This window comes from Carettochelys insculpta, chromosome 8 (assembly GCF_033958435.1).
Source record: "Carettochelys insculpta isolate YL-2023 chromosome 8, ASM3395843v1, whole genome shotgun sequence".
Lineage (NCBI taxonomy): Eukaryota > Metazoa > Chordata > Testudines > Carettochelyidae > Carettochelys > Carettochelys insculpta.
Window position 1 is genome coordinate 12,201,693 of NC_134144.1, and position 26,400 is coordinate 12,228,092.

Genomic DNA, 26,400 nt, shown 5'->3' on the forward strand with positions numbered 1-26,400 from the left:
GCAGCTGTGGTGTTACCTAGACTCACATAAGCTGCTGTTGCTGGAACTTCACCCTGCCCTAAATAAAAATTATTCAGAAAGAAACCTGGGTCAGTACCTCCCCCTTGTGGAAGATCAGACCGAATGTACAAGGTCTGTCCACTGCCAGAAAGTGGAATTGTACCAGCAAAGAATGCTTAATTCTTTTCTCTGCAGTCACACCACTTCAAGTTGTGATCTTGTCAAAGTTCCTATATATATGGCGTCAGGGCCAGCGTTCAGCTGTAGGAGGGAATTTAGAGAAAGTAGGAGCTCTGGCTTTCCTTATTAACTCAGTCCTGAATATACTGCAGTCTGTGAATGCACAGGTTCAGCCTCAGCGATGGGACTCCTGGTGCTAAGACAAATTATCCAAAAAATGGAGGTCTGCTGAAGTAAATCTTAACCAGATAACTTTTAGGAAATTTTAGGCTAGATAGAGGAAAAACTTCTTGAAATATTAAGCTGTGGAGTAGTTCTCCTGAGGAACTGATGGAAGCCAGGTTAAACCATGCTAAGCAGGGGACATCCCTGTACTGAAAAGAGAGGGTGACCAATTGATTTTTTTCCATCTGTAATTCCTATGAGAATGTGCACCATAAAACAAGTTATCCATGCCAAAATCCAAATGCTGCTTTAGCAAACTGCATGAACCACCGTTTGAGCCAGGTGGTACTGCCACACCTCGCCCTGGCTTTGAAATGAAATGCATGTTTCACAGATATCCTGACTGCTTGTGTTAGCAAATTAACAGATGGTATCTGACCCAAGTCCAGGGGCAACTAATTAACAGTGAGAGTTCAGGAGTCAGGTGTCCTGAAGTACTGCAAAATTCATGATGATTTTTGCAAGCAGAAGATGAAGCTTTTCACTGAAGGGAGTCACAGAAAAGTTCAGTACAAATGTTTGCTGCAGGCACTGGCTTTTGCAGGATAAGAAGAATTCACAACCAAAGTGCAATGGTGAGTCAAAATAGCTGCCTGGAAAACAGCATTAATATGTGCAATACTGACCAGCAAAATTAATTCATTTGCATAAAGTGCATTGAAAAGCAGGCACTAAGGTCTTCTTTCCATTCCTCCGTAAATGAATGCATTCTAACCAGTTTTTGATGCACCATTCATGAGTGGCAAAATGAATAAATGTTTAGTAAACATTTAGATCATGGAAATTCAGCACTAAAAACCATTTTGATTTCATCAGGATATTTTGGTTGGCATAATACAGTCCTCCCAACTTCTTATTTAAAAAATACATTAAATTTCTGGGTACATCCATTGATCATAATTTTAAGGTATTTTTCTTCTGGCTAAAATGATCCTGTCCCACCTAGTACAGTAAACTCTTTCATATCCATCAGCCCCAGGACCGGGAGGTTGCTGGATATTCAAATATTCTAGATAAAAGAGGGGTATACCTAGCAATGTGTAACGCTACAGAAAGACAAGATTAGATGTTAAGAAACTAACAAAAAAGTATGCAGAATACTTTATTTACCAACAACAGTAGTGTTGTACACTGTAAACTTACACTGTATTTATTGGTATTTACTTTCACTATACTGTACTTATAGAAAATGTAACCAAAATTTACTTATGGTTAAAATGCCAGTTATTTACAAGTTCTGGATGATAGAATGCCAGACACGAAAGAGTTTACTGCATTCAGTAGAGCAAGACATTTAATAGAGAAACATCTTAACCAAGGACTAGTAATCTATCTTTTTAGATGGAACCTTCTGTTCTCATTTACCAATGTAACCTTTCCTCATCATTCCATGGTGAAATAATGGTAGTCTGGCTGCTTGTTTCACTTATGAAATGTCTTTATATAGAAAAAAAGAAAAAGCTAAATCAGCATTATAGATCTCCTTGTGTAATATGTTCCTTCTGTGAACTATTTTTGCACTGGGACCTTTTCCTCATCCTCAAAGAATGCTTAATCCTTTTCTCTGCAGTCACGCCACTTCAAGTTGCGATCTCGTCAAAGTTCCTAAATTATATGGAGTCAGGGCCAGTATTTAAGAGTGTGTGCCATGGGTCTTGGGAAGGGCCTATTTTATAGTGTGTAGTTGACCACTTTTCAATGCAAAGATTAAACATACAGTTATCCTCTGGATTGTAATAAAATGATTTTTCCAGATGATGATTTTTGCATAACTATACTTGGCTTGGCAGAAAACAGAGTGTAATAAACTGACTATAAACCTATTGAAGATTTTTGCTCCTTGGCCCTAGAATTCTGAAAGGGAAATGAGAGGATAAGACCATATTCTCTTCCGATATACAACAAAGGAACATTTTTCCCTTCTAAATATCCATTTCTGACAATTTGCTTTTGTTCAGTTAAAAAATCTTCCTTAGCATGGGCCACATCCTGTCGCAAAACCCCAGCATAAGATTAGATGGGGCATTGTGGTAATAAAAGGCTGACCGCCAGTGGTCATTACAAATATCAGATGCCCTGTCCACATTCAACATCCAGAGAATAACTGCAAAAAGCATACAAAATCTACACAAAAAACATCGACATTGCCATCGGTAATTGCTGGGGATAGCTGAACAACCACATTGTCTGCCAAAAATCAGTTTTCTTCTTCTCTGGATCATTTAGCACAGACAATCCTGTTTGTAAGAGCACATGTAACTGCCAGGGAAATAATTATTTTACAGCAGTTAAAGCTTTAGTCATTCATAGCAGGATAAATACACAAGTGCCTCATGTACAAAAGTCCCGAAGAGCGTAGAGCTTTGGCTTTAGAGCTTGCTTGCCCTGGCTTGTTAGAAAAGGAATTTCACATGCTTCTCTCTTCTCCCAAACACAGGAAAATGTAGTCAAATATCTAGAGGTGGCTATTGTACAGCAACCAAACAATTCCTGTTCACAGTGGTATACACCCCCTCCTTCCAATCTCCTCAGTTGCTCTTATCCCACTGAACTCTGTTTAGCTCAGTCTCACAGTAACTCCTCACTCAACATTGTCCCACTTACCGCTGCTTCCTTGTTATATTGCTTGTGAGAGCACGTGCTTGTTTAAAGTTGTGCAAGGCTCCCTCATAATGCCCTTTGGCTGCCAGCTTTTGTCCGCTGCTTGCAGGATTTTCTGGAAAAGCAGCCTGCCCTTGTGGCGGGGTGGGGTGGGGGGGTTCGAACTGCAGTCGGCTGGCAGCTCCCACCAGCTCCCCTAAATTCCCTCCCTGTAAGTTATGTGGGTGGGCAGCTGCAGTTAAACTACCCCTCCCCCATGCTGCTCCTGCCTTGAGCTGCTCTCAGGGGCCTCCTGCCTGCTGTGGAGGGAAGGGATAGTAGGAGGGGCCTCCCCCTGCCCTGTCGAACCCCAGACTCCAGAGCCCATTTCTGCAGGGGGAAGTGTTTGAGGCCCTCCATTGTGTTTCCTCTCCCCCACCTCTAGACTGTGAGGCTACATGAACCAAATGTCCACTCTTTAGGGTCCAGCCAAGTGCTAGCTCATCATTTAGCAGCAAGACATTCCCTGGGAAATATTCCACGCTTGACTCCAGAGTCCCAGCCAAGCTTCACAATCACCATTGCTGTGGACAGCATGAAATTGTTTACAATTTCTCCTGCATATGTATACACAGGTTGAAGGTCTCTAGCCTGGCACACTATGGTCCAGCAAATTCTGCAGTCTGGTATGATTTTAGTCAGTTGACTGTCTGCTTATCGGGGTGTGGCCAAGTTTCCTGTGGTCCCATAAAGTTTGTTTATGCCCCAACCAGTTCTGGCTCTCACGGTTCCAGGCTCTTATTTAGTTCTAATTTACCACTAAATGTCTTCTAAGAGCCCAGTAAGCAGCGAAAGGTATTGGTAATGTGCTAGACCTCATGTGGTCCAACAAATTCTCTCATCCAGCACCAGTCAGGTCCTGAGGGTGCCGAACGAGAGAGGCTCAACCTGCACAATACTGACCTCCCATGGTTCGGCATATTCTCTCGTTCGGCACTGGTCAGAAAGGCACAACCTGTACTGCCTTTTGTCTGCTGAAAAAAATTCCCTTGGAACCTACGCCCTCCTCCCCCTGCTCCCATTCACATTTATTCTTAGGGGAAAAGTGGATTTGCTTAACATCTTTCCGCGTAAAGTAGCATTTTCAGGAACCTAACTACAATGTTAAGCAAGGAGTTATTGTACCAAGTTATGTGACTTGGGAGTTACGTTTGCAACCACCATTAACCAAAGAGTCACATGACTACTGTATGCCCTGGGCACCACCCCACCAAACATACCACATACAACACCATAAAATCTACAACTATAAATATAACCGAATACACTATAATTTTCAAATACATTTTCAAAGAAAACAAATTTAGCTACCTGATTTCTTCCATGCATTTAATTGCATGGCTCTCCCTCCAAGAGCCAAGTGTGAGCAGTTATCAATGGCTGCTTAGACTGCATCGCTCAGGTGAGCAAACCTCACTGTTTATTTTGTCGCCAACCCCCCTCCATCCCCATCCCCCCCACCACCTTTACCATTCCACATAGCAATGCTATTTACAACACAGAGCATACAAGTATCTTCAGCCGTCATGCCAGGAGACAAGAAGAAGAGGTTTCCCCCCTGGAGCTTGCTCTCTGAACTCAACTAGCCCTGGTCCATGAATCACCGGATTTTCAGCACTCATGGAGGATGTTGTCCCCACCCCCGAAGCACCACAAATCTGTTGTTCACAGTGCTTGGGGAGGATTGGGGACCTTCTAAGCTGCCTACTTAGCACCATTTAGGCACTCAAGGAACCAACCCACGGCCTTGCCGCAGTTGAGGAAGGACGCCCCAGCCCCAACCTAGCCTGGCCTCCAGCCTGCTGTAGCTAGGGGAGGGACAGCTTGAAGCCCCCACATCCCTGAACGGGATTATACAATGGTTTGCCCATGAAAGCAGGGGACTAGACTTAATGACCCAGGAAGTCCCTTTCTTATCCTATATTCCTGACAACCTTGCAAAATATACTCAACAGGCACCCTGGAAAAAGGGAGAAATCAGTTGGGATGCCACACAGCAATATACCCTTAATATCAACTACTGGATTAGTAAAGCAATGTGCAAGAAACTGGTCACACATAGCAACGGCTGTTATTACCAGACCCTGTGTCATCCTAGAGAACTTGTTTAAATTAAATATATATATATATATCAACTGAAGGGCTCAATTCGCCATCCAGAACACATTTCTAGACTCACCCACTACATGGGCTGACAGGAAGGCCACAAAGTGGAATCTTTAGGAACTGCAGCTTATATACAAGTTTGATTATCCAAAGCAAGCTACAGCCCTGTTGAAAGAGTCTCGTTCAATGCACTTAAATTCTGAAGTTAAGGCTTTTAACACAAAACTGTAGCACTGATACCATCATCTCGCTCTCTCTTTAAACCTACCCTTTTCTAAATAGGTCCTTGGTGCCCATGGGGGGTCCTCTTCTGCATAAGGATCACTGTACTCCACCACAGCTGCCTCCTCCTCTTCATAATCTTCGGGGGGTGGTGGTGGAGGTGGGGATTCATCAAAGACTGGCTCATCTACTGGCGGAGGTGGAGGGGGAGTATCTGAAACTAAAAATAAGCAAATAGATCAGCATGAAGCACTATCTAAAACTGCTGTAGCAGATTAAGGTAGGAGGCTCTACACAAGAGCTTTCTAACCAGTTACATGAGGACCTAACACTAGGACTTGGAAAAGAAACAACACAATGCTACGTTGGGGAGGAAAAGGAATCATATTCCCTTGCCAAGTATTATTCGTTGCTTTTCTCCCATTTTATGTGAAATTGAAACAAACACACAAACATTAAAGAACCGAAGATTGGCTGCATCCAGCTGCCACTTTTCCACATACAAAACAAAGGCCATGCCCCAATGCCCAGTCATAGCACAAGGAAGAAGCAAACTTACTATTTTCTTGAACTCGGGCCACAAATCCCATCAATGGTAACTGTGGAGTTACCTGTAGGATGGAGGGAGGAGGAGGAGCAGCAAGGGATACTGCAGCAAAGGAGTTTAAAAAAAAAAAAGGACAAATAAATTAAAAATAAAACGACAGGGCAAACAGGAAAATAGGCAGTTCCCTCATTCAGGCACTTCAGCAATCTGTCCAAGTGCTACAAAAAGGATGAAATCCAGAAGAGTTTTAAGAGGAGCTTTAAGAAGCTATCACTTGTCCTCTCACACAGCTCTATTTGAAAATTCCCATGCCGGCTCCCCTTCATAACAACCGAATGTCAGCTGAAGAACTTGTTCCATTTTGAAAGTTTGTCTCATCACCAAAATAAGTTGGTCCACTAAAGACATCTCTCATGCAGCATTCCCAAACTGTGGGGCACAGAGGGACACAGAACAACTGAGGGGGAGGGAGGTACAGTGGGGCCTGAGGCAGCCACCCTGAGGGGGGGTGGGGAGAGAGCACCATCCGCCCACACTCTCTTTTCAGCTTCCAGGGCAAAGCCTAGTTCTACCCTCATTGCCTCTCCAACCCCAGGCCATCTCCGCTTCTAGCCCTGGCTCCTCCCCCATACCTCATTCTGCCGTGCCCCCCCTACCCCCAGTTTCACCTTCAGCCCAATTTCCTCTACTCAGCTAACGATGTTGGTGGGATGCGCGGGAGAGGGAGACAGTTTCCATGACTGGTATAGGGAAAAGAATGGAATAGAAAACGTTTGGCCACCTCCACTCTCACATAATATTTAAAAAGAGTTAAAACAAGAGATGTACTTTCTGAAACAGCTCCCAAAGAATGGTATCCATAAATCTAGGAAGGGATTTATCTAGATTTCCCTACCCCCATCTCTCATTTCCTTACACAACCATTTCAGGAAACAAGCAATTCACTTGTGTCAGGTGTGAACCCTTGACAAACTGCACACACTTGCTAGATGATGCAACTTTTAGTACTTCTGTTAATAAACTTTTTTTCAGGAGGGTAGATCTTCACTTTAAAATTCCCTCAAACAAATTAACTGGTCAGGAAATATACATCCCATGGGGACGGAGGAATGAACAACTTAAGTGATTTTGTTTGGAGGCAGAGGAAAAATATATTTAGTTATTTAAGATCACTTCTCCCTCATGTCCATTAACATCCTTTAAAATTTACATACAAATTACGCAAAAGTTCTTAAAGAGCCTCAGGCAGCTCCGAAGCTGCAGGTTGAAGACCCCTGCTCTTGGCTATTTGTGATCATTACAGGCCCTGTTGTATTTCATAACACTAGTCTTAGAAAAAAATTATTTCTGTCATCAGTAACTCTAATACCACCTTAGGTACATGTTGGCATGATTTGATCACCTTTACTGTGTGCAACAGAAAAAAGTCTAAACCAAGAACATATATAGTTGGTCCTTTAAAATAAGCAATTTTAAAAAGCTGAAAACAATAATGAGCCAAACCACCCAGAAAGAAGAATTTAGTCATTAAAAAAAGTGAAAACCAATTTGGAGATATTTAAGAACTTGTTAGTAGGATGCCAAAAAGCCATAATCAAGGCAAACTACCATATTGGTTTAAAAAATAACTGGTTTAGAAGTGAATGCAGCTAGAAAAATAGAAAGAGCAAACAGAAAAAAGGGGTCTTGATAGTAACAAATACAAATCAAAAGCTAGTAATTGTAAAAATCTGATAAAAGAAACCAAAAGGACACAAGAAGAAATCTATGGTCCATAAGGAGGAGGGTTTGTTTTAGTATGTCAGGGACAAAATGTATCCTGACTTATTTATTTAAAAAAAAAAAAAAAATCAGCATGTCCAGGTAACTTGCATTCAAGAGTTTCAGGAGAGCTAGCCAAGGAGTTTGCTGAATTATTAAATGTTAGTCTTCAATAAGTCCTGGAACACTGGAATAGTTCTAGAACACTGGAAGAAAGTTAATGTGGTGCCAGTATTTAAAAAGTGTAAACGGGATAATCTAGGTAATAACCAGCCCGTCAGTCTGATATCAATCCAGGTAACATAATGAAGTGGATGATAAGGGACTCAACTAATAAAAACTTAGAGGAAAGCGACTTCTTAATGCAAATCATTGTGAGTTAATGAAAACCAGATCCTATCAAACTAACTTTATTGTTTTAATAAGATTTCAAATTTGACTGACAAAGACAGTTGCATCGACGTAAACCCCTCTAAGTGTTGGACCTGCCACCTCCGTGCCTTTTTTTTTTTTTAAATTAAAAACCAGAATTAATGTAAGATTAACAGGGCACACATTAAAGCTTGACTCACCTCATAGGTCTCAAAAGGGAATTGTAAAAGGTCAACAATCACTGAGTGAGCTTGTTTCTAGTGGGGACCTACAGCAGCAATGTGCCACCAGGAATTGAGAGTCAGACACGAGTGGTCCTCCATCTCAGTGGATTGCAGTAGCCGTGGCCCACTGAGGTTCCACTTGCAGCTCCCCTCCCACACCCACCTCCCATGCACTGGGACACCAAAGAGCTTCACTTCCTACTTTGCCTCCCCCTGCCTCCTTGCGCTTTCTAAAGAGCTCAAATGGCTCATTTCATGCGCCATCCCTGCTCCCTCCAGAACTGGTACAGTCACAAACAGCTGATTTACCTATGTATCTGGAGCTGGTACAACCACGGCTAGAATGCTGTGTCCAGTTCTGGTGATCACAATTCCAGAAGAAATTTGCCAAGCTGAAATGGGTTCAGAGATGAACCATGAGAATTAAGGAATTAGAAAAACTGCCTTATGGTGACAGACTCGAGGAGCTCACCTATTTATTTTAATTAAAGAGAGCGCTATGGATTGACTTGATTAGAGTGTAAGTAGCAAATCTGAAATCATATTTATTAGTGGAGTCTTCAATCTAACAAAGAAAAGAACAACATGACCTAAAGGCTGGAACCAGACTCTAGACCAGGCATGTCCAACCCGTGGCCAGCTAGTAATGCGGCCCCACAAGATCGTAAACTTTTAACATTATTATGTGATTTATATACATTAACTATATTATATATTTTATATGCGGCCCAAGACAATTCCTCTTCACTCAATGGTTGGACACCCATGCTCTAGACCAATTCAGGCAGTAAACCAGGTGTAAAGTTTTGACAGGGCAATTAAGCATTAGAACAATTTAGCAAGAGCCACAGAGGACTCTCCATCATTTACCATTTTTAAAATTAAGACTGGGTAGTTTTCTAAAATAATATCTGCCAGGAATTACTGTGATGAAGTAGCGTGGCCAGTGTTCTACAGGAGGTCAGACTAGACCGGGCTTGACAACCTGCAGCTCTTTAAGGCACCTCTTGCAGCACTGAGCACTGCCTCCTCTTGCAACTCCAGAGGCTGCCACCGCTTAAACAGAAAAAACTAAATCCAGTTGCCAGCCGTTAAACCAACAGAATTTAGGCTTTTTGTTTAAGCGGCGGCAGCCTACAGAGCTGCTGAGCAGCCAGCTGCGACGAGGACCCCTGGAGAAGAAAGCCGTGGCAGGGCAGGGAGCCGCCCAAGCTGCATGTGATAGAAACGCTAAGCACACAGGAGAGCTGCGGGGACAAGTGGCGGCTGACCCGTGCAGCTCCACAATGGAGGTGGCAGCCATGGAAGAGCTGAATGCACTGAGGCAAGTTAATCCTGGGGATGGGGTTTGAGACTGAGAAGGGTTAAGCCTGGGGAGGCAGGAAGCGTTTGGTGGGATGAGAGGTAAAGCTTAGGGATAGGAAGTAGATTTGGGGGCTGAAGGGTAACTGGTACAAACCAATGTGTGTGCGCTCTTCTTAAAATAGAGGTAATACAAAGTACAGTTTGACATTCTTTATTAAGGACCATCTCTCATTCATGTGCGTTGCAGCTCCTGAAATACTGAGTTTCTAATTGAATTTGAAAAAATGGCTCTTCTCACTATTTCAGTTATAGACCTCTGGACTAGACGATCATTAGATGTGGCAATTTCCTGCAGTATCTGGGTTACTGAATTAAATTAAAATTAACCCCATGAAGTGTAAGCATTTGAGGAGTTCATTGTATTAAAACCCCCAAACTTGTGTGTCACTGTGGGAAAATATGTTCCTTCTCTAGGGGTAGATGTTGCCAGAGTGACCACAGGAAGCGTGTGCTTCAAAAGACTATTGTTTTAAGCAATGACCGAGGCCAACGAACTTAAGTGGAGTCCCTAGCAAATGCCTGGGGAGTGAATGCAAAGCACCACCTCTGGTTATGCAAAGATCCAATCTTCTGAAACTTCACCCAGAGGCGGGGGCCAATGTCTGGCTGATTACTTATTCAGGCTCCCTAAAGATCAAAGATCCAACCAGTGTAAAGAAGTGACCCAGATACATGAGGAATGCATGTTCCAAGATAACAGCTGTTTTGAACTTGTGCCCACAGAAAAAAATCCCTACACAGGGTTTGAAGAACTCATCTGCTGCCAGAGTCAGGGTGTTCTCCGATAAGCTCCTTAGCATGCATGAATAATATATTACTTTAATGTCTTTTCTCTGTGATCCTTTCACCTTCAGAATGAATGTTCTTGCTTAGAAAGGACTGTGGGGTAATTTATACCTACAGAGCCACGCTCCGCAGGCCTGCTTGGGCAATCTGGCTTTTCTGGGGAGTTCACAGTGGAGACAGGCAACTGTGCAGCCTCAAAAACACCTGTCAGGGGGAAGAGATTTGTAGCTTTCTGCCCAAGAGAAATGCCCACTGAGTAGCCCAACATCTAGAGTCAATGCCCTCAGTGGACACAGAGGTAGTACAGGTGCAGTTTCCCTGAGCTGTGACTATTACACTGACCTGAGAATCTATACAAAGACGGATGTTAATACCAGTTGTGACAAAGCCGTCGACCAGCCTGTAAGGGTTCTGCGCTTCTGGGTGGCTCCTTGTGTGCCTCAGAGACTCACAAAGGCCCCCTTTGTTGCTCTGGGACTTCCCAAAGACAAGGGTCTCCCTTATGGAGCCACTCTCATCTCAGGTCAGTCTGAATTTGGGGTGGAGCAGATGCCTCTCCACCAGCCTCAAGCTGCTCAGGCTCTGCCCTGGTTGGTCCGCCCTCCAGGCGAAGTGGTGGGGGGAGTCCATTCCCGCCCACTGCCCTCGACTCCAGCCCAGGGACCCTAGGAAAAGAGGGTGCTGGTAGGGGCTTTTTGCCCCCACCCCACAGAAGCAACCTTTCCCTGGGCCTCTTCGCCCATCATTACCCTCTGGGGTCTTTTCCTCCCCATGTACTGTGTGGCTGGGGTACCTGGCTGTGCTCTGCTCAGCTCTGGTCTGGTCCACCCTTCTCCTCCAGCCCCCTTCTCTCTGGGCACCACTCCTCCTGCTGCCCAGGGAAAGCCTTTTATAGAAAGCCTGGAGGCCTTAACTGGCCCCAGGTGCTTTAATTACAGCCTTATGCTGGCTGACTCCTGAGGCGCCCCAGCTCTTATCCAGCCTGTAGAACTGCACCCTCTGGAAACCTACATGGGAAACAAAAAGGGGTTCCTCCAGCATCCAAACTCTTCCCCCTTGATCAGGCGCTGGGCAGCTGCAGGCTCTGATCTGCCACACAGTGGCAGATCTCCCCTTTAGCTTCATTTCGACACAGCATATCTCACTAAATATCTCGTAACGGCTGAGAAATATTACTGAGTATTGCTAAGCACTGGCGTCACATCCCAGAAGCATCTGCATTCCAGTCACGAGCGACGTGATTGGAACGTAGCTGCCATCTTTTACCCAATTCTCCTCTTCTGCCACAATGAAGGAGTCATAAAATCCTCACAGACAGATAGCCGTGTTAGTCAGTATCTTCACATAACAAAAAAGCAGTCCTGCGGCACTTTAAAGGCTAACAAAATAATTTATTAGGTGATGAGCTTAAGTGGGACAAACCCACTTCTTCAGATCTGGAAATTCATGAAAGCCTGTTTACCTTCATTATAACACAGAGACAGAAAGGTAGCTATGCTAGTCTGCACTCCAACAAAATGAAACAGCAGAAATGTAGCACTTTAAAGAGTAATAAAATGACATTCGGTGATGTGCTTTCGTGGGACAGATGAAATGGGTCTGTCCCACGAAAGCTCATCACCGAATAAATCATTGTTAGTCTTTAAAGTGCTACACTTCTGCTGTTTTGTTTCACTATAACATGTTCAAAATCAGTCTGCCCCTCTCCAGGCCCACTACCAAACTCCTGTCCAAGGATGACCATCTTTTGCTTCTAAAAACACAATCTTCCTCCTACTTGGCTTCCTCAATGCATAACATTCATGTTCTTCCATAAAAATTTTCCTTATCAAATTTAATCTTCTTTGTGTGCTTTCCTCTCTTTTGCACCTTCTCCATCTGGGCTCTGGGTACTTCCCCAAAGCTGAACCACCCTGCTTTTACCTCCCCAAAATGCTGCCTCTCCATGAGGCCCAGGAACCCTAGCCCTTCTTCTGACGGTACTGACCAGCACCAGTAGTAGTAGTAGCATCCTTCAGTCTATGTAGACTATGGATCGCGCCCTTCGTAGTTCCATTTGGGATCATCATTTGCAGTGTCAACTGTGACTGTGAAGGCCCACACGAGAGTGACAGTCCTTGCTGCACCTGTTGCATGTATAATGGGTGTCTGGCAGGTCCTTACTGTGCTTTCTGTGGGCTCGCTTCTCCTCTGCTAGCTGTCTGATCCTCATCTCACCCTTCTGAAGGCCTTTTTGTAGTTCCTGCCTCCATCTGCTGCGATCGTCTGCCAGCTCCTCCCAACTGTCCGGCTCGATGCCTACCCCCCTGAGGTCCCTCTTGCAAACATCTTTGTAGCACAACTGGGGGCGTCCGGGAGGTCTTTTGCCAGAGGCTAGCTCACGATACAGGATGTCTTTTGGGATCCTTCCATCATTCATCCTGTGCACGTGGCCAAGCCAGCGGAGCGCCGCTGCCTGAGGAGGGTGTGCATGGTTGGGGTTCCAGCTTGCTCAAGGACGGCAGTGTTGGACACTCTGTCCTTCCATGATATTCCAAGGATGAGCCTGAGGCAGCACAAGTGGAAGATGTTCAGCCTCTTTTCCTGGCGGGCATACAGGGTCCAAGACTCGCTGCTGTAAAGGAGGGTGCTGAGGATGCAGGCTCTGTAGACTTGCATTTTGGTGTGGGTGTACAACTCAGTGTTATTCCACACTCTCTCACTGAGTCTGGACAGAGTCGTGGCTGCTTTTCCGATCCTCCTATTTAGCTCAGTCTCCAACAACAGGGTGTCAGTGATGGTGGACCCGAGGTAAACGAACTCGTGGACGAGCTCTAACGAATAGTTGTCAATGCTGATTGATGGAGGGTCAGCAACCTCCTGAGCAAGTACATTTGTCTTCTTTAGGCTGATGGAAAGCCCGAAGTCCTTGCATGCTTTGGAGAACCGATCCAGCAGTTTCTGAAGCTGGTCTTCTGTGTGTGACGCTACAGAAGCGTCATCTGCAAACAGCAAATCTCTGATGAGGACTTTCCGCACCTTGGATTTAACTTTCAGCCTTGCAAGATTCAACAGTTTCCCATCAGATCTTGTGTGCAAAAAGATGCCCTCTGTTGAGGATCCAAAGGCGTGTGTCAGGAGGAGCGCAAAGAAGATCCCGAACAATGTCGGAGCAAGGATGCATCCTTGTTTGACGCCGCTCCTGATGCTGAAGACATCCAGCACCAACAGGGTAACTAACAAGAAGTTAGTTAAACAACACTACTTGATTGTTTGCTTTATCTTTGGGAGACACCTAAATTGGAATTCATTTGCAAATGTGACACATTTAAATTAGGCCTTAACAGAGATCTCAACTATCTTATGCATTACAAGGACAATTTCCCCATCTTTGATGTTCTCAGTAATGTGACACGTACTAGTAAACTCAATTTGGTTTACAGATATTTTGAAGCATAAGCTTTCATGGGCAAAGACCCGCTTCGTCTGACAAAGTGGGTCTTTGCCCACAAAAGCTTATGCTCCAAAATATCTGTTAGTCTATAAGGTGCCACAGAACTTCTATTTGTTTGTGAAGATACAGACTAACTTGGCTACTCTCATAGCTAATTTGCTTTGTCTGCTGGTCCTACCAGTGACAGGTAATCCTCCCCTTTTTTTCCCTTCCTCTTCCTTCGCCCATCCCTCCCTCGAACCCTGGATTCTAAGTGTGTACTTCAAGCATCAGAGGAAGTGGGTCTTACCCACAAAGCTCATTAGCTAATATACTTTTTAGTCTTTAAGGTGCTACAGGACTGCTTATTATTTGTGACCCTATAGAGTAGCATGGCTACCCCTCTGAGACTTTCACCTACACATTGTTTATCTAGAGCTCCTTCAATCAAGGACCCTAACCTGTAGAACACAGCACACACTTGTTCAGTACTATATAAAAAAACCTACTCCTAGCATGCAGAGAGGCTATTTCCTCTCTTTCAGAGCATCACCTGAAGTCTAAGCAGCTGGTTTGCTAATACAATACGTGAGGAGTTCTCTTTACATAAAAAGATATATTTGCAGCTAAGTTCATGTCACTCAGGGTTTTTAATACAATTATGTATATTCTTGTTTGTGCTGTGCAATAATTACATACACGGTTGAAAAAGGCCTGTTACCTTTCTGCAATTTGGCAATAATTAGGACAGTAGTGAGACACTATGCAAAACATCTGTCTTCCACAGGGAAGAGACAGATACTATTCTTGATTCCTGACTGGCAGAAATATCAGCTTAAGATTTGACTCAGACAACTCTTTCTTAACAATACTTTCATGACACCTTGCTAGGGTAATACTTCAAAAACACACTGATATTTTAAGTGAACAGCTTTATGAGACTAATTCTCTCATTGCTTTTAGCATGAAAAACCTTCATTCAGCTCCAAAGGTAGAAAAACAAGAGTACATTTTTAACATCAGTGCAATTTTGCAGAATTTCCAGGATAATTAAATTTCAGGCAACACCCACTGGTGGGAACAAACTATATTTTTCCCCCCACTACCTTTGATTTAGTCATTTCTCACAATTCACCAAATCATTTTAGACGGTGAAGAGAATTATTTGGCATTTGAACTTTGCTACATGATTTCAGAATCTACCCATGTTTGTTTTGTCTTTCACCCTAATAATCTGTCTCTCCCGTAGCTCTGATCTACGTGAAAAAATTATGACAGTACAACTTTCCTTTTTTGTTTGACAGAAATTGCCTGTGTTCACAAAATCAGGTGATCAGTTTATCTCCTCCATTTAAAATTGAAAAAATAAAACCACTTTGGATTTGACTATAGATGATATCCTGGTCACAGGATCTTTACAAGTGAAGACACATTGGGCTAGATTGAATCCTACTTATAACACCACTGACTTGAATGGAGGTATAGCAGAGATGATTTACTCTAGTAATCAGGAAAAAGTTTTAGGCTGGGATTTTCAAAGTAGATCAAGGGAGAGAGTTACCAAACTCCTATAGAAATTCAACAGTAGCTTCGTTGAAACGCCATGCCCTGTTTACCCCATGCTGCTACTGTTGTGGTTAGAGACACTCATTTTTTTTTCAGGTGTGTGTAATCATACCACAGCATATGCGATGTCATTTACAATCTTTTAAAAGACTGGCTGCAGTTTCTGTAATCTGGAGTGTTTTAATATACTTTGTTTATACTTTGACCTTAATACATTGGGCCGGGGGGAGGGGACTGGAGACTCCAAGGGATTGCAGATACGAGTTAGAAACACAAGCAAAGTGGTCACATAGACACCAAAAGATTGTCTTTTTTTCTTCTCATCCATCTATGCATCTTGTCTTTTATTTTGTAAGTATTCTAGAATATTGTCAGTCATTTATTCTGTGTTTGTACAACACTTTATTTAATGTGGCCCAATCTAGTATAAATGCTAATGCTGCATAAATGCTTAAACTGTTTTGCTCATGTAGTTCCAAAATCAGGAAAGACAAATTTTTCTTGCCAAATCTAAACTAAGTAGAATAAGGACTTGAATCTAGGTCTCTCATGGTCCAGACAATTATCATAACCACCAGCTATAGAATGTGACACACACAGACTTCCCCACCATCAATTTCATTTTCACAAAAACATTTATAAAGTTTTGATTTTGTTCAAAGAATGAAAAAGTTTAGAACCTCAGCAGCTTCTTCAAAACAGGATTGCAACTCTTCAGTTAGGTTTAAAAAAAAAAAATCTCATATACATTTTGTTCAGAATGTCCTCTTCTCAGGTGATCAGGGAAAACTAGTTTGGGCTAGGAATTTCAAAAGGAGCCTAAGGAACTTAGGAATCCAACTCCAGTTCAATTTCAAACTTTTGTGCCATACTGGACATCAGGGTAATCTTGCTCTAAAGGATGTTCAAACATGTTGACTGTTTGGGGTGCAGAATATCCTAACTCCTATGGACTTTCTTTTAGAACTCAGTAAGTTTTAAGTCTAAATCCTCAGCAAGGTGTCCCAAAAAACTCTTCATGCCACAAGGACAAGAAGCACCCGATGTGCAGGTCCACCTCAGGATAAGATAAGGATGAAGGTGTTTACAGCTTATCAGTCATATTAAAAATCCTTCGGACTGAGCAGACTGTTGTTTGGAAACCCAGGTGACAGGAGGAAGTAGTAGGCCAAAAGGCTTCCACGTTAAAAGATGGGATAATTAACAGGGGGTGCACAAATTTGAAATGTTTAATAGGAAATCAAATAAAAAAAAAATTAACAGTACAAAATTTTCAGAAGTCATTTGGTATCTTTCACATTTCTATTCCTTTGTGACATAACACAAAATCATCCATTTTCTTGACATACAAAAATATTTTATCATTAGAACTGACGCATGAAATGAAGTAACTGTTGACTAGTGAAACATAAAATTAAACAGTTTATTTTGACGTAACAAATTACGTGGAGAGGGAGGCGGGTGGAGAGGACAGAGAGGTGCTGATTTTATTCAAAAGCAGCGCATGGCATGGGGCTGCCTGGACTGGGGACAGGAGAGGGGATGTGAGCCTCCTAATTTTATTCAAAAGGAGCCCAAGGTACGTTGATGCTGGGGAGTGGGAGAGAGCAAAGGGGGAGGAAGATGCTGCCTCTTTTACTGGAGGTAGGAGAAAGAGATGACATGATAGGGATGGACCAACAGGGAGATGCTGAGCTATTGTTAAAGTACCCCAGCTCATAGACCTTCCTGGGACAGGGAGCACTGGTGACCGAGAGATACCACTCTATTACAAAGCAGTCCAGCATCGGATGCTGTGGGAGTGGGGGGTCCAGGGACAGGAAGGTGCAGGGCTATTACAAAATAGCCCCACATATGGGGCTGCCTTTGAGGCAGGGAGCAGTGAAGCTTCTTGCAAAGGCAGCCCAACAGCTTCCAGAGAAGCAGGAAGTGTCACTTCTACAGGCCCAACAGGACTGCCCCAAGAGAGCGCAGTGTCAGAACCACCTCTCTCTGCCTCCTATCCCCACTGACTTCCCTCACCCCATTCCCTCCACCCAAGCCCACCAAATAACCTTTTTCACCTCCTTGTGCCTGCAAGGAAAGGACCCAAGAGGAGGGAGCTAATTCAGAGCAATACCGCATGGCTCTACTAATGAGGTGGGCAGGTTTCAATTACTTCCTGCACAGCCATGCACTTTACAGGCAACAATAGTCAGCAGAGGGTAACAAAAATGATTAGGGGGCTGGACCACATGACTTAAGAGGAGAGGCTGAGGGATTCTGCCTTATTTAGTCTACTGAAGAGTTGAGGGGGGGCAGATTTCATAGCAGCCTTCTGAAGGGAGGCTCCAAAGAGGATGGAGAGAGGCTGTTCTCAACGCTGACAGATGAGAAAACAAGGAGAAATGGTATCAAATTGCAGTGAGGGAGATCTAGGTTGGATATGAGGAAAAACTATTTCACTAGGGTGGTGAAGCTCTGGAATGGCTTACCTAGAAAGATGGTAGAATTTCCTTTCCTAGAGACCTTTAAGTCCCAGTTTGAAAAAGCCCTGGCTGGGATTATTTAGTTGGGAATGGTCCTGCTCTCAGCAGGGATTTGGACACAATGACCTCCTGAGGTCTTGTCTAACCCTATGAGTCTATGAATGAGTATGTTCTATTAGTCTGAATGTATCGTTCCTGTAACTGAAGTTAGAAATATGAACTATAAACCTGTTTTACTGCACTAGAACCTCTTTAATCCAGGAAACAGGTATGATGGATTACTGAATTTTTTGGGCCAGGAAAGGCGCTCTGGAACCTGGGCATGAGGTGAAGTGCTTATCTGACTCCCCGCTTGCCTTGCCACACGTGGCTCCATGCACTCCACTGTTCACAGACACTGCCCCCCCACCACTATGGGAACGACAGAAGAAAAGCCCCAGAGAAGTGTGTTGCCAGAATCTGAACAGTGGGTGTTCTCAGATCAGGGACACATGGACTACGGAGGTTCTGCTGTAACCTAGACATGCTGAATGAGAGCTATTCATGGTACTCAAGGAATTTAATGGTCTGGTACTCAGGACAGTGATCTATGATTTTCCTGTGCGCCTGAACTATGGTTGCCCATTTTCCACTGGAAGTTAGGAAAGGTTTAAATTGAACATAAACAATTCCTGCCTTTGGCAAAAGCAATATAAAGGTGGGAAAGCAAACAGCGTGGGCGATGACATGCCAGGTCACCCCTGCTTACCACCCTCGATGACTGATGGAAAAACATCTAAGAATAAACAGGGGAAGGGTTGAGCCCAGGCTGTTTCCAGACTGTGAAAAAGGATTATTAGAATTATTGTGAAGGTAAAGTATTGCATGTAACAAGTTTGTTGCTGTATTGAGCTCAGCTTGCGGGTTTTGTTTTATTTTGCTTACTAACTTACTTTTCTGTGTGAGCTATTACTTGCAACCACTTAAATCCTACCTTTTATTCTTAATAAAAATCACTTGTTTACTAACAAATCCAGTGTGAATAATTGTTACATGGAGGGGAGGAACAGCTGAGACTGAACCTGTCACAATCTGTTCTCCTCGTTCCCCTACGCTAGGCAGAAGCAGCAGCTATGGTCCCTCATCCCGACAATCTTTCCTCCTTCTGCCTAGGAAGACCATCATTCCCATCTGTCAGATGCCCCATTCACAGAGTCTAACTTGAGTGTCCAGGGTTCCCCTTCCCTTTCCTAGGGGCCCAGACACATAAATGCTGCTTTCATCTTCCCTGAATACAATTAAGATTCCACATTCTGCCTGGAATTAATTTAAAAAACTTCTTCTGCTGCAGTCCCTTATTCATGCTGTGCCAAGTGTCCCTGCCACAGAAATAGTTTTCTTTGTGATTTCCAGTGCAAGTGAATAATCCTTTTAATCATTAATTTCTTCGCCAGTAGAGAGTCTGAATTATGATTACATAACTTATTTACAGAATATTTGGCATCTTTTGCAATATAATAGTGGTAAATTCCAAAGGACATTTCATTAAGGCTACGTCTACACGTGCACCCAACTTCGAAATAGCTTATTTCGATGTTGCGACATCGAAATAGGCTATTTCGATGAATAACGTCTACACGTCCTCCAGGGCTGGCAACGTCGATGTTCAACTTCGACGTTGCTCAGCCCAACATCGAAATAGGCACAACGAGGGAACGTCTACACGGCAAAGTAGCACACATCGAAATAAGGGAGCCAGGCACAGCTGCAGACAGGGTCACGGGGCGGACTCAACAGCAAGTCGCTCCCTTAAAGGGCCCCTCCCAGACACACTTTCATTAAACAGTGCAAGATACACAGAGCCAACAACTAGTTGCAGACCCTGTATATGCAGCACGGACCCCCAGCTGCAGCAGCAGCAGCCAGAAGCCCTGGGCTAAGGGCTGCTGCCCACGGTGACCACAGAGCCCCGCAAGGGCTGGAGAGAGAGTATCTCTCAACCCCCCAGCTGATGGCCGCCATGGAGGACCCCGCTATTTCGATGTTGCGGGACGCGGATCGTCTACACGTCCCTACTTCGATGTTGAACGTCGAAGTAGGGCGCTATTCCCATCCGCTCATGGGGTTAGCGACTTCGACGTCTCGCCGCCTAACGTCGATTTCAACTTCGAAATAGCGCCCAACACGTGTAGACGTGACGGGCGCTATTTCGAAGTTACTGCCGCTACTTCGAAGTAGCGTGCACGTGTAGACGCAGCCCATATGTGTCATTCATGCAGAAGAGTGGTCATGAGCACTCTGAGTCTGCTGAAAACCCTCTTTACCTCCAAGGTAATCTTTTAGTTATGGCTGCCGTTAGTTCCCATATCTCCTCCCTCTACCTTTTTTCCAGCATTTGAAGCATGCATACAAATGTACATTACAAATACTCAACAAGCTACTACGATCTAGTCATGGATCTTTATACCCCCCTACTACCACCTCCTCCCTCTGGAATCAAATAAATGTCTCTTTTGAGGTTATCTAGAAGCAAGAGAGAAAAAGATGTTTGAGTTTGATCAAATCCCCTAGGCCAGACGCTTGAATCTGAGCATAATTCCAGGTTAAATGTACAGTTTGAAAGTGTAGAATCACAGCACTGCACCACTTGCATGCTAACATTCTATCTAGATTAAGTATAAGAAATCTGAAAACAAATAATCTTCATACATTCCTATTGAATCTGTCTCTTCTGTAAAAAGGAATATCTGTTCTGAAGCCAAACTTCTTCCCATCTCTATTATTGCTCCAACACCGTCCTCTCTAAACATAAATATGGAGATCTGATTCTACGAATGGCCAGTGCTCTCCTGTTCAGATACAGAACATGTCACTTCTCATTAAGCCTCAAAATTGAGCAGATAAGAGAGGTCACCAGTTAGACTAAGACCATATATGAAATCTGACTCCAGTGCAGGATTCCTCCAATCCGCCACATCTAATACCAATGGCATCCTGCCTCGTAAAATATACTCCCATAGAAAGGTCTGCCTCCTAGACTGGCCATTATTCTGGAGAGAAAAATACCAGTCACCCACCTGAAGTAATGAGGAAACAGGGCTCACATAGTTCATTAAGACTAAATACTCAACCCGCATCAGGACTGGAGTAACAGGAATATTGCAGCTCAAGAATGAGGTCCACTGACCGGGCCGTGCAACCAGGATTGCATGTAGTGCCTCCGCAGGCTGTCTTGTCATGTCAGACGCTGGTTTTATAAACCCACTTCAAATAAAAATAGTTCTTCTAGGCTGCTGGCATTAATGGGAACTGAACATCTTATATGTGGACATTAGCTTTACAGGGCTAGCAATGTTGTATTAGATATCGCCAAAGGCAGCATGTAAAATCTACTGTGGAAAAGGGGTGATATCCAACAAATGTCACAGCTCTGAAGCTATGGGCTACACTTTGGTGTTCTCATTAGCCATACTGAAGTAACCCTCTTACCTGGGTTCTGGTTATAAAAAGGTCCTCCATTCATCTGGCTCTGAAGACTCGTTTGTGAAGTGATGGAAGGAGGGCGCCTGTATGGCAAAGAGCCCCCTATTGTTGGGGGCGTGTGCCTGGAGGCAGGTCTGTTCATGCTGTAGAACTGAACAGGGTGACCTGGATTAAAAAGAAGGCTTTGTTAGTAAAGAGAAAAGGCTGAGGTCTGGCCTTTTATGCCTATAGTCAAGACTTATGCCAAGGACCTGATTTAAAAATAAAAGCATTAGGCTGAGTCTTAAGAGCATTCAGCCAGTTCAGATGCAAGATTGACTGAACTCCGAATGACAGCTAATACTGACACAAGGAAAAACAACTCTTGCTTAACTGCTATACTTAGCACCACCACCAAATACAAAAATGAAGAAAGTTAGCTTTAAAAAGGGGGACCTGTTTCCAGTTGTACTGTAATAAACGTATATTCATAAATGGAGGTCTTTTTTCAAATTGAACTAGAATTTCACACACATACCAGGTAAAGATGCTTCATTCATTTCCCTGTCAGCTATCCAGGTGTCCAAATTATTCTCACAAGGTACCCACTAACTCAACCAGAAGTGAACTCCAGGGATTACGATGTTACATGCCTTGACTGAAGAACACAGGTATTTGAGCTGCATCGCAGCCACAGCTCTCAGGAAATGTGCAGAGGATTGTTTTTGGGGAATGGAAAAGAATGAGTGGCTCACACAGAGGAAAGGGATCCGGAGGAACGTTCCAGAGAAAATTTAATTAATTCAGCACTTTCAAAACTACTTCTCTACGCCAACCAATGTTAACACTGCAATATACAATTCTATAATTAGACTGATTTGGGAATCTAGTAAATAATGCATGCTTATCTTAAATTAGACACTAGAAATCTAGAAGTCACACACTAGAAAACTATTAATTTAATTTGAACTTCGATGTCATAACACTTGATCCATTCATAAACTATGATGCTAAGCTACTTATTGGGTTTTTAAATAAAATGAAAGCTCTGAAGCACACTACACTAAGGTAAAATAGACAGTTTTCATCATCCCCCCTCCAATATTACAGGTAAATCTCATGTTTTTTTAAAAAAAAAAAAAAAAAAAAACAGGGTTGCCCCCACTCCCTGCAACATCAACATCCTCACTGGTGTTCTCTGTTGCCTTATTTCCACTGAAGACCACCCCCGGGTTACACTCATATGTATTTTATTAAATGCCACGGTTGGATTAAAGAAAAAGGGAATTAGCTTTCCAGCACATACTCTCATACCCTCCTGCACTCAAACACTTACACAGGCAAACTCGCGCAGGGAAGAGTTGCACAGGGACAAGAGAGGAAGCTGTGGCTCCAGGGTGGTGAGCTGATTGTATGACACCCCTCCCCTCTCCCCACGCCCCCAGCTTGCTCTCTTAAAGCAGTGAAGATGTGGTTCTGCTGGCAAAAGCGCGCTCCCCCTCCTCCCCCCGCCCGTTGCCAGCCCCTTATGTCTGGAAATAATCAGGGAGGGTTTGTCTCAGCAGAACCACATCTTCACTGCTTGTTTTCTTCTGTGAATATGCAAATGAGCCACTCAAAGATGCAAATAAGCAGACACTTTGCATTTTCGAGGCTTTCTTTGCATCAAGCTGCCAGCACTAGGGTGAGTGTAGCATTAGCCTTAATGAACAGATTGGGAAATCAACTGGATTTTTATTTTACTGAGAGAATTTACAACACTGTACTTTTTTAGGAATAAATACACTCACAGTAAATCAGACAGAATAGGAGTTCTCACAAAATTAATGGCTTTTTATCTTTAGAAAGGTAAACACAGTGATCTTTGGGGGCTGGGGAAAAATCATAGCCCTGCAAAATGAAACTATTATCCTCATCTCTTTTCAGGGAAGTCATGTGAAGACTAAGCTAAAGCAAGAAGAAAATGGGCACCTCTTGTTTTTCCATCATAAGGTGAAGCTAGCAAATTAAAAAAAAAAAAAAAAGAATCTGAATTTTATTATTAAAGGATTTCAGTTTTTCACTTCTATTTAATTCTGTTCATTTTATCAAACATCCACAAGCAGTGCAGTTTAAGACCTACAGACCTGTAACATTTTTCATACACTGGTACTTCAAAACCTGAAAATCAGTCCAACTTCTGGCTGATCAATCTCATCTTCAAACTGCACAAATACTTTGCACATGACAATTTGTTGCCACTGAGATTCATCTTGGCTCAGATGCCTCTACAGACATTATAAGAAGTCTTATATACGAGATTAGTAAAAATGGATAAATGCTTAATTTAACCCTTTAACTAAACACTATAAGAATGTTTTCTGGCACTTTTCCAAACTTCTAAATAAGCCTAAATGTAAACCAATGTTATGAAGTAATTCAGATCTAGTGTTCAGAAGCAGAACCTATAACAATCAGCTACAGCAAACACATGAGCCATTTGTGATTTATAAGCAGAGCTTTACGTAACACATCCGAAATCAAACAAAACGCAACACATACTAGTCTTCTATTATAGTCAGTAAATAATTCATGTGGCAACTTCACCAATTAAAGAATGCAGAAAGCTTTTACAAAATGTTAAAAAAGCAAGCGTTAGTACGTGCCATACATATCACCTGTTGAACTGAACATCTTTTCGCAGAACATAACTCACCAATTTACGTATTAAAACTTCCATTTCACTAGTGAATTGAAAACCTGTGCCTCTTTCACAACAACTAATGGAAAAGGACAAATGTTGGCTCAAGGCACCGTATGGAGTCAGACCACACAAAACCATACACTACACACAGTTTATCAGAGGCACCATTCTGACTCCACCGTTTAAAGAAAACCAATTTCTAGACGTCAGAAAAATTGCTGCCTGATCATACACTTCTCTGACAGCTTACGTTATCCACAGTGCTGCAACCATACAAGATAGGGGTTGTTGACAGGAATAGTACTTTGAATCTCCTGGAAAAATGGATATTTTTTGGTAAAACTCATATCTAACAAATGCAAATCAGAAAAAGTCAAAGATCAACAACTCCTAAGCAGCTCTGCAAAGCCTCAGATCATGTTCACAACTTGGTTCACCTGTCTATGAAATGGAGATGAAACTCACCTGAAGAGGGAGTGGAAGAAACAGCAGGGGGAGTTGGAGAGGTGAAGCCATCAGCAAGAGGCTGGGCTCCTGCAGCAGCAGCAGCAGCAGCAGCAGCATCTGGGGCAGTGGTGGGGGCAGGAGCAGGAGCAAGAGGGGCAGGGGCAGGTGCAGAGGAAGCAGGAAGGGGTGAAGTGCCAGCTGAGCCCGCAGGGGCTATGTGAAAAGAGGAAGAGGTGAAGTTAACAGGGAGATCAGGCTACAAGGATTAGAAAAGCCTTCTGACAATTTGCGGTTAGAGATTCAGTAAACATTAGATGTTTAGCACAAAAAGTGGGAATGAGAAGAAAAAATGAAGCTTATGTTAGAGACGAGCTTTCCAATATATGCAACAAATAAGGGTACCTGAGTCAAAAAGAAGTCTGCTATCAACTACAGATGTAGAAACCAACTTCTGTACTTCTCAATGAAAGTCATGAGTTGAAGAAAGACTGCTTTCCCCCTTTGCTAGTTACTCTCTGACCTGTAGCACAGAAGTCTGTGAAGTTTGTACAAAACTAAATCTACAGCAGAGGGAAGCCATCTGTTTTCCATAGCAATTTTTGGTGCAGAAAAATAATTTTCCAGAACACAATTTATGCCAAATAGTGTTTTCCATCATTTCATTGAGAATGACCAAGAAAAAAAAGCACAGAGAAAATCCTCAATGCTACATGAGCAAAATGAGACTACAAATGCTATTTTCTGTGAACTCAAAGTGTTTGACAGTCTGCTTTTTCCAAGATAATGCACTCTGCTTTCATGAGCATACTGAAGACTTACTTTACTGTGTCCTTGACTTAAAACAAAAAAAAAAACAAAAAACTAGAGCATCTAATAACATACTTCTAGATGCCTGCACCAACAGAAAGCAAATGAAAGACCATTTATCTGGGTAAAAGAACTGAGACACACTGTTTTCTTGGAACATCTAGTCACATCCAGACAAAGAACTCCTGTCTCAGCTGGTTCAAATGAATTGAAAGTTCTGAGGAACCAGCTGACATAAAAGGCAAACAGACAGGCAAGTACCAGCATACTAAACATTTCTGAGTTCAGAGGATATCAGTGTACCCACATTTTAATTATTAGCACAAAAAATAAAAATAAAGCAGGCTCTGGAAAAAATTGACTTGAAAAATTCTTTTGGCGTTTGCAAGATGCTGAATCTCAACAGTAAATAGACTCAGACATTAGGACATGGACAAAAAGAGAGAAACGTGAAATTTGTTTACCTGGATAGACACTAGGAGGTGATGGAGTGGGGACAGCAATAGGTACACCCACACTTCCACTTCCACTGTTCTCCCGACTGCTGCTCCGACTACTTGGGTGACTCCCTCCACTACTCCCACTGCTGCTAAAGAAACCAAAACCACCAAGACATAAATAACCTGGTCCACAGAGAAAATACAAAAGAAATGCTGCAGTAAAAACTTGTTACTTCAGAGTAATGAATGGGAGAAACAAAGAACTCAAACTGATATTACTAAAATAATTTTTACAACAGAATTTAGTTTTGATCAAACAGAGATTTGTTTGGCACTAGTAATCTAAGTCTATGTGGCATATTAAAAACCTAATTAAATGATATCATTGCAATGCTATTAATTCTTTGGTGAGTGGAGATTTTTTATACAGATTATATAAAGCATGTGAATTTAACAAAATTCTTCCATGTATGCTTCTTTCTTTACGTATAGTCGGGAAAAGAAAGGTTAAATCCATCAATATTTCCTGAATTCAGCAGAGTCAAGTTTTCTCATGAATGGATACAGTACAAAGGTATTTGGCCAGCCTCATTTTAAAGAAGAATTTTAACATTTCATGGGCGATCATTTTAAGCCCTCATATTACATATTGTACTTCTAATAAATCCTGAGACTGATGAAGTCTAGTGGTCAGAGAGAGAAAATGTT

General features: G+C 42.9%; 1 protein-coding gene across 5 annotated transcripts in view; it reads right to left on the reverse strand.

Moving 5' to 3' along the window:
* The window catches only part of ABI2 (abl interactor 2), an 86,468-nt gene that overhangs the window by 7,359 nt on the left and 52,709 nt on the right, over positions 1-26,400 (reverse strand). For 2 of the 5 annotated variants that reach the window (XM_075001990.1, XM_075001994.1), the window contains 5 exons: positions 25,717-25,841; positions 24,464-24,658; positions 21,343-21,501; positions 5,933-6,022; positions 5,420-5,593 (listed from right to left, as the gene is read on the reverse strand). In XM_075001990.1, coding sequence (XP_074858091.1) covers positions 5,420-5,593; positions 5,933-6,022; positions 21,343-21,501; positions 24,464-24,658; positions 25,717-25,841 — 743 coding nt within the window. The remainder of the gene's footprint in view (positions 1-5,419; positions 5,594-5,932; positions 6,023-21,342; positions 21,502-24,463; positions 24,659-25,716; positions 25,842-26,400) is intronic. The other 3 variants (XM_075001991.1, XM_075001993.1, XM_075001992.1) reach the window with 3 other exon arrangements.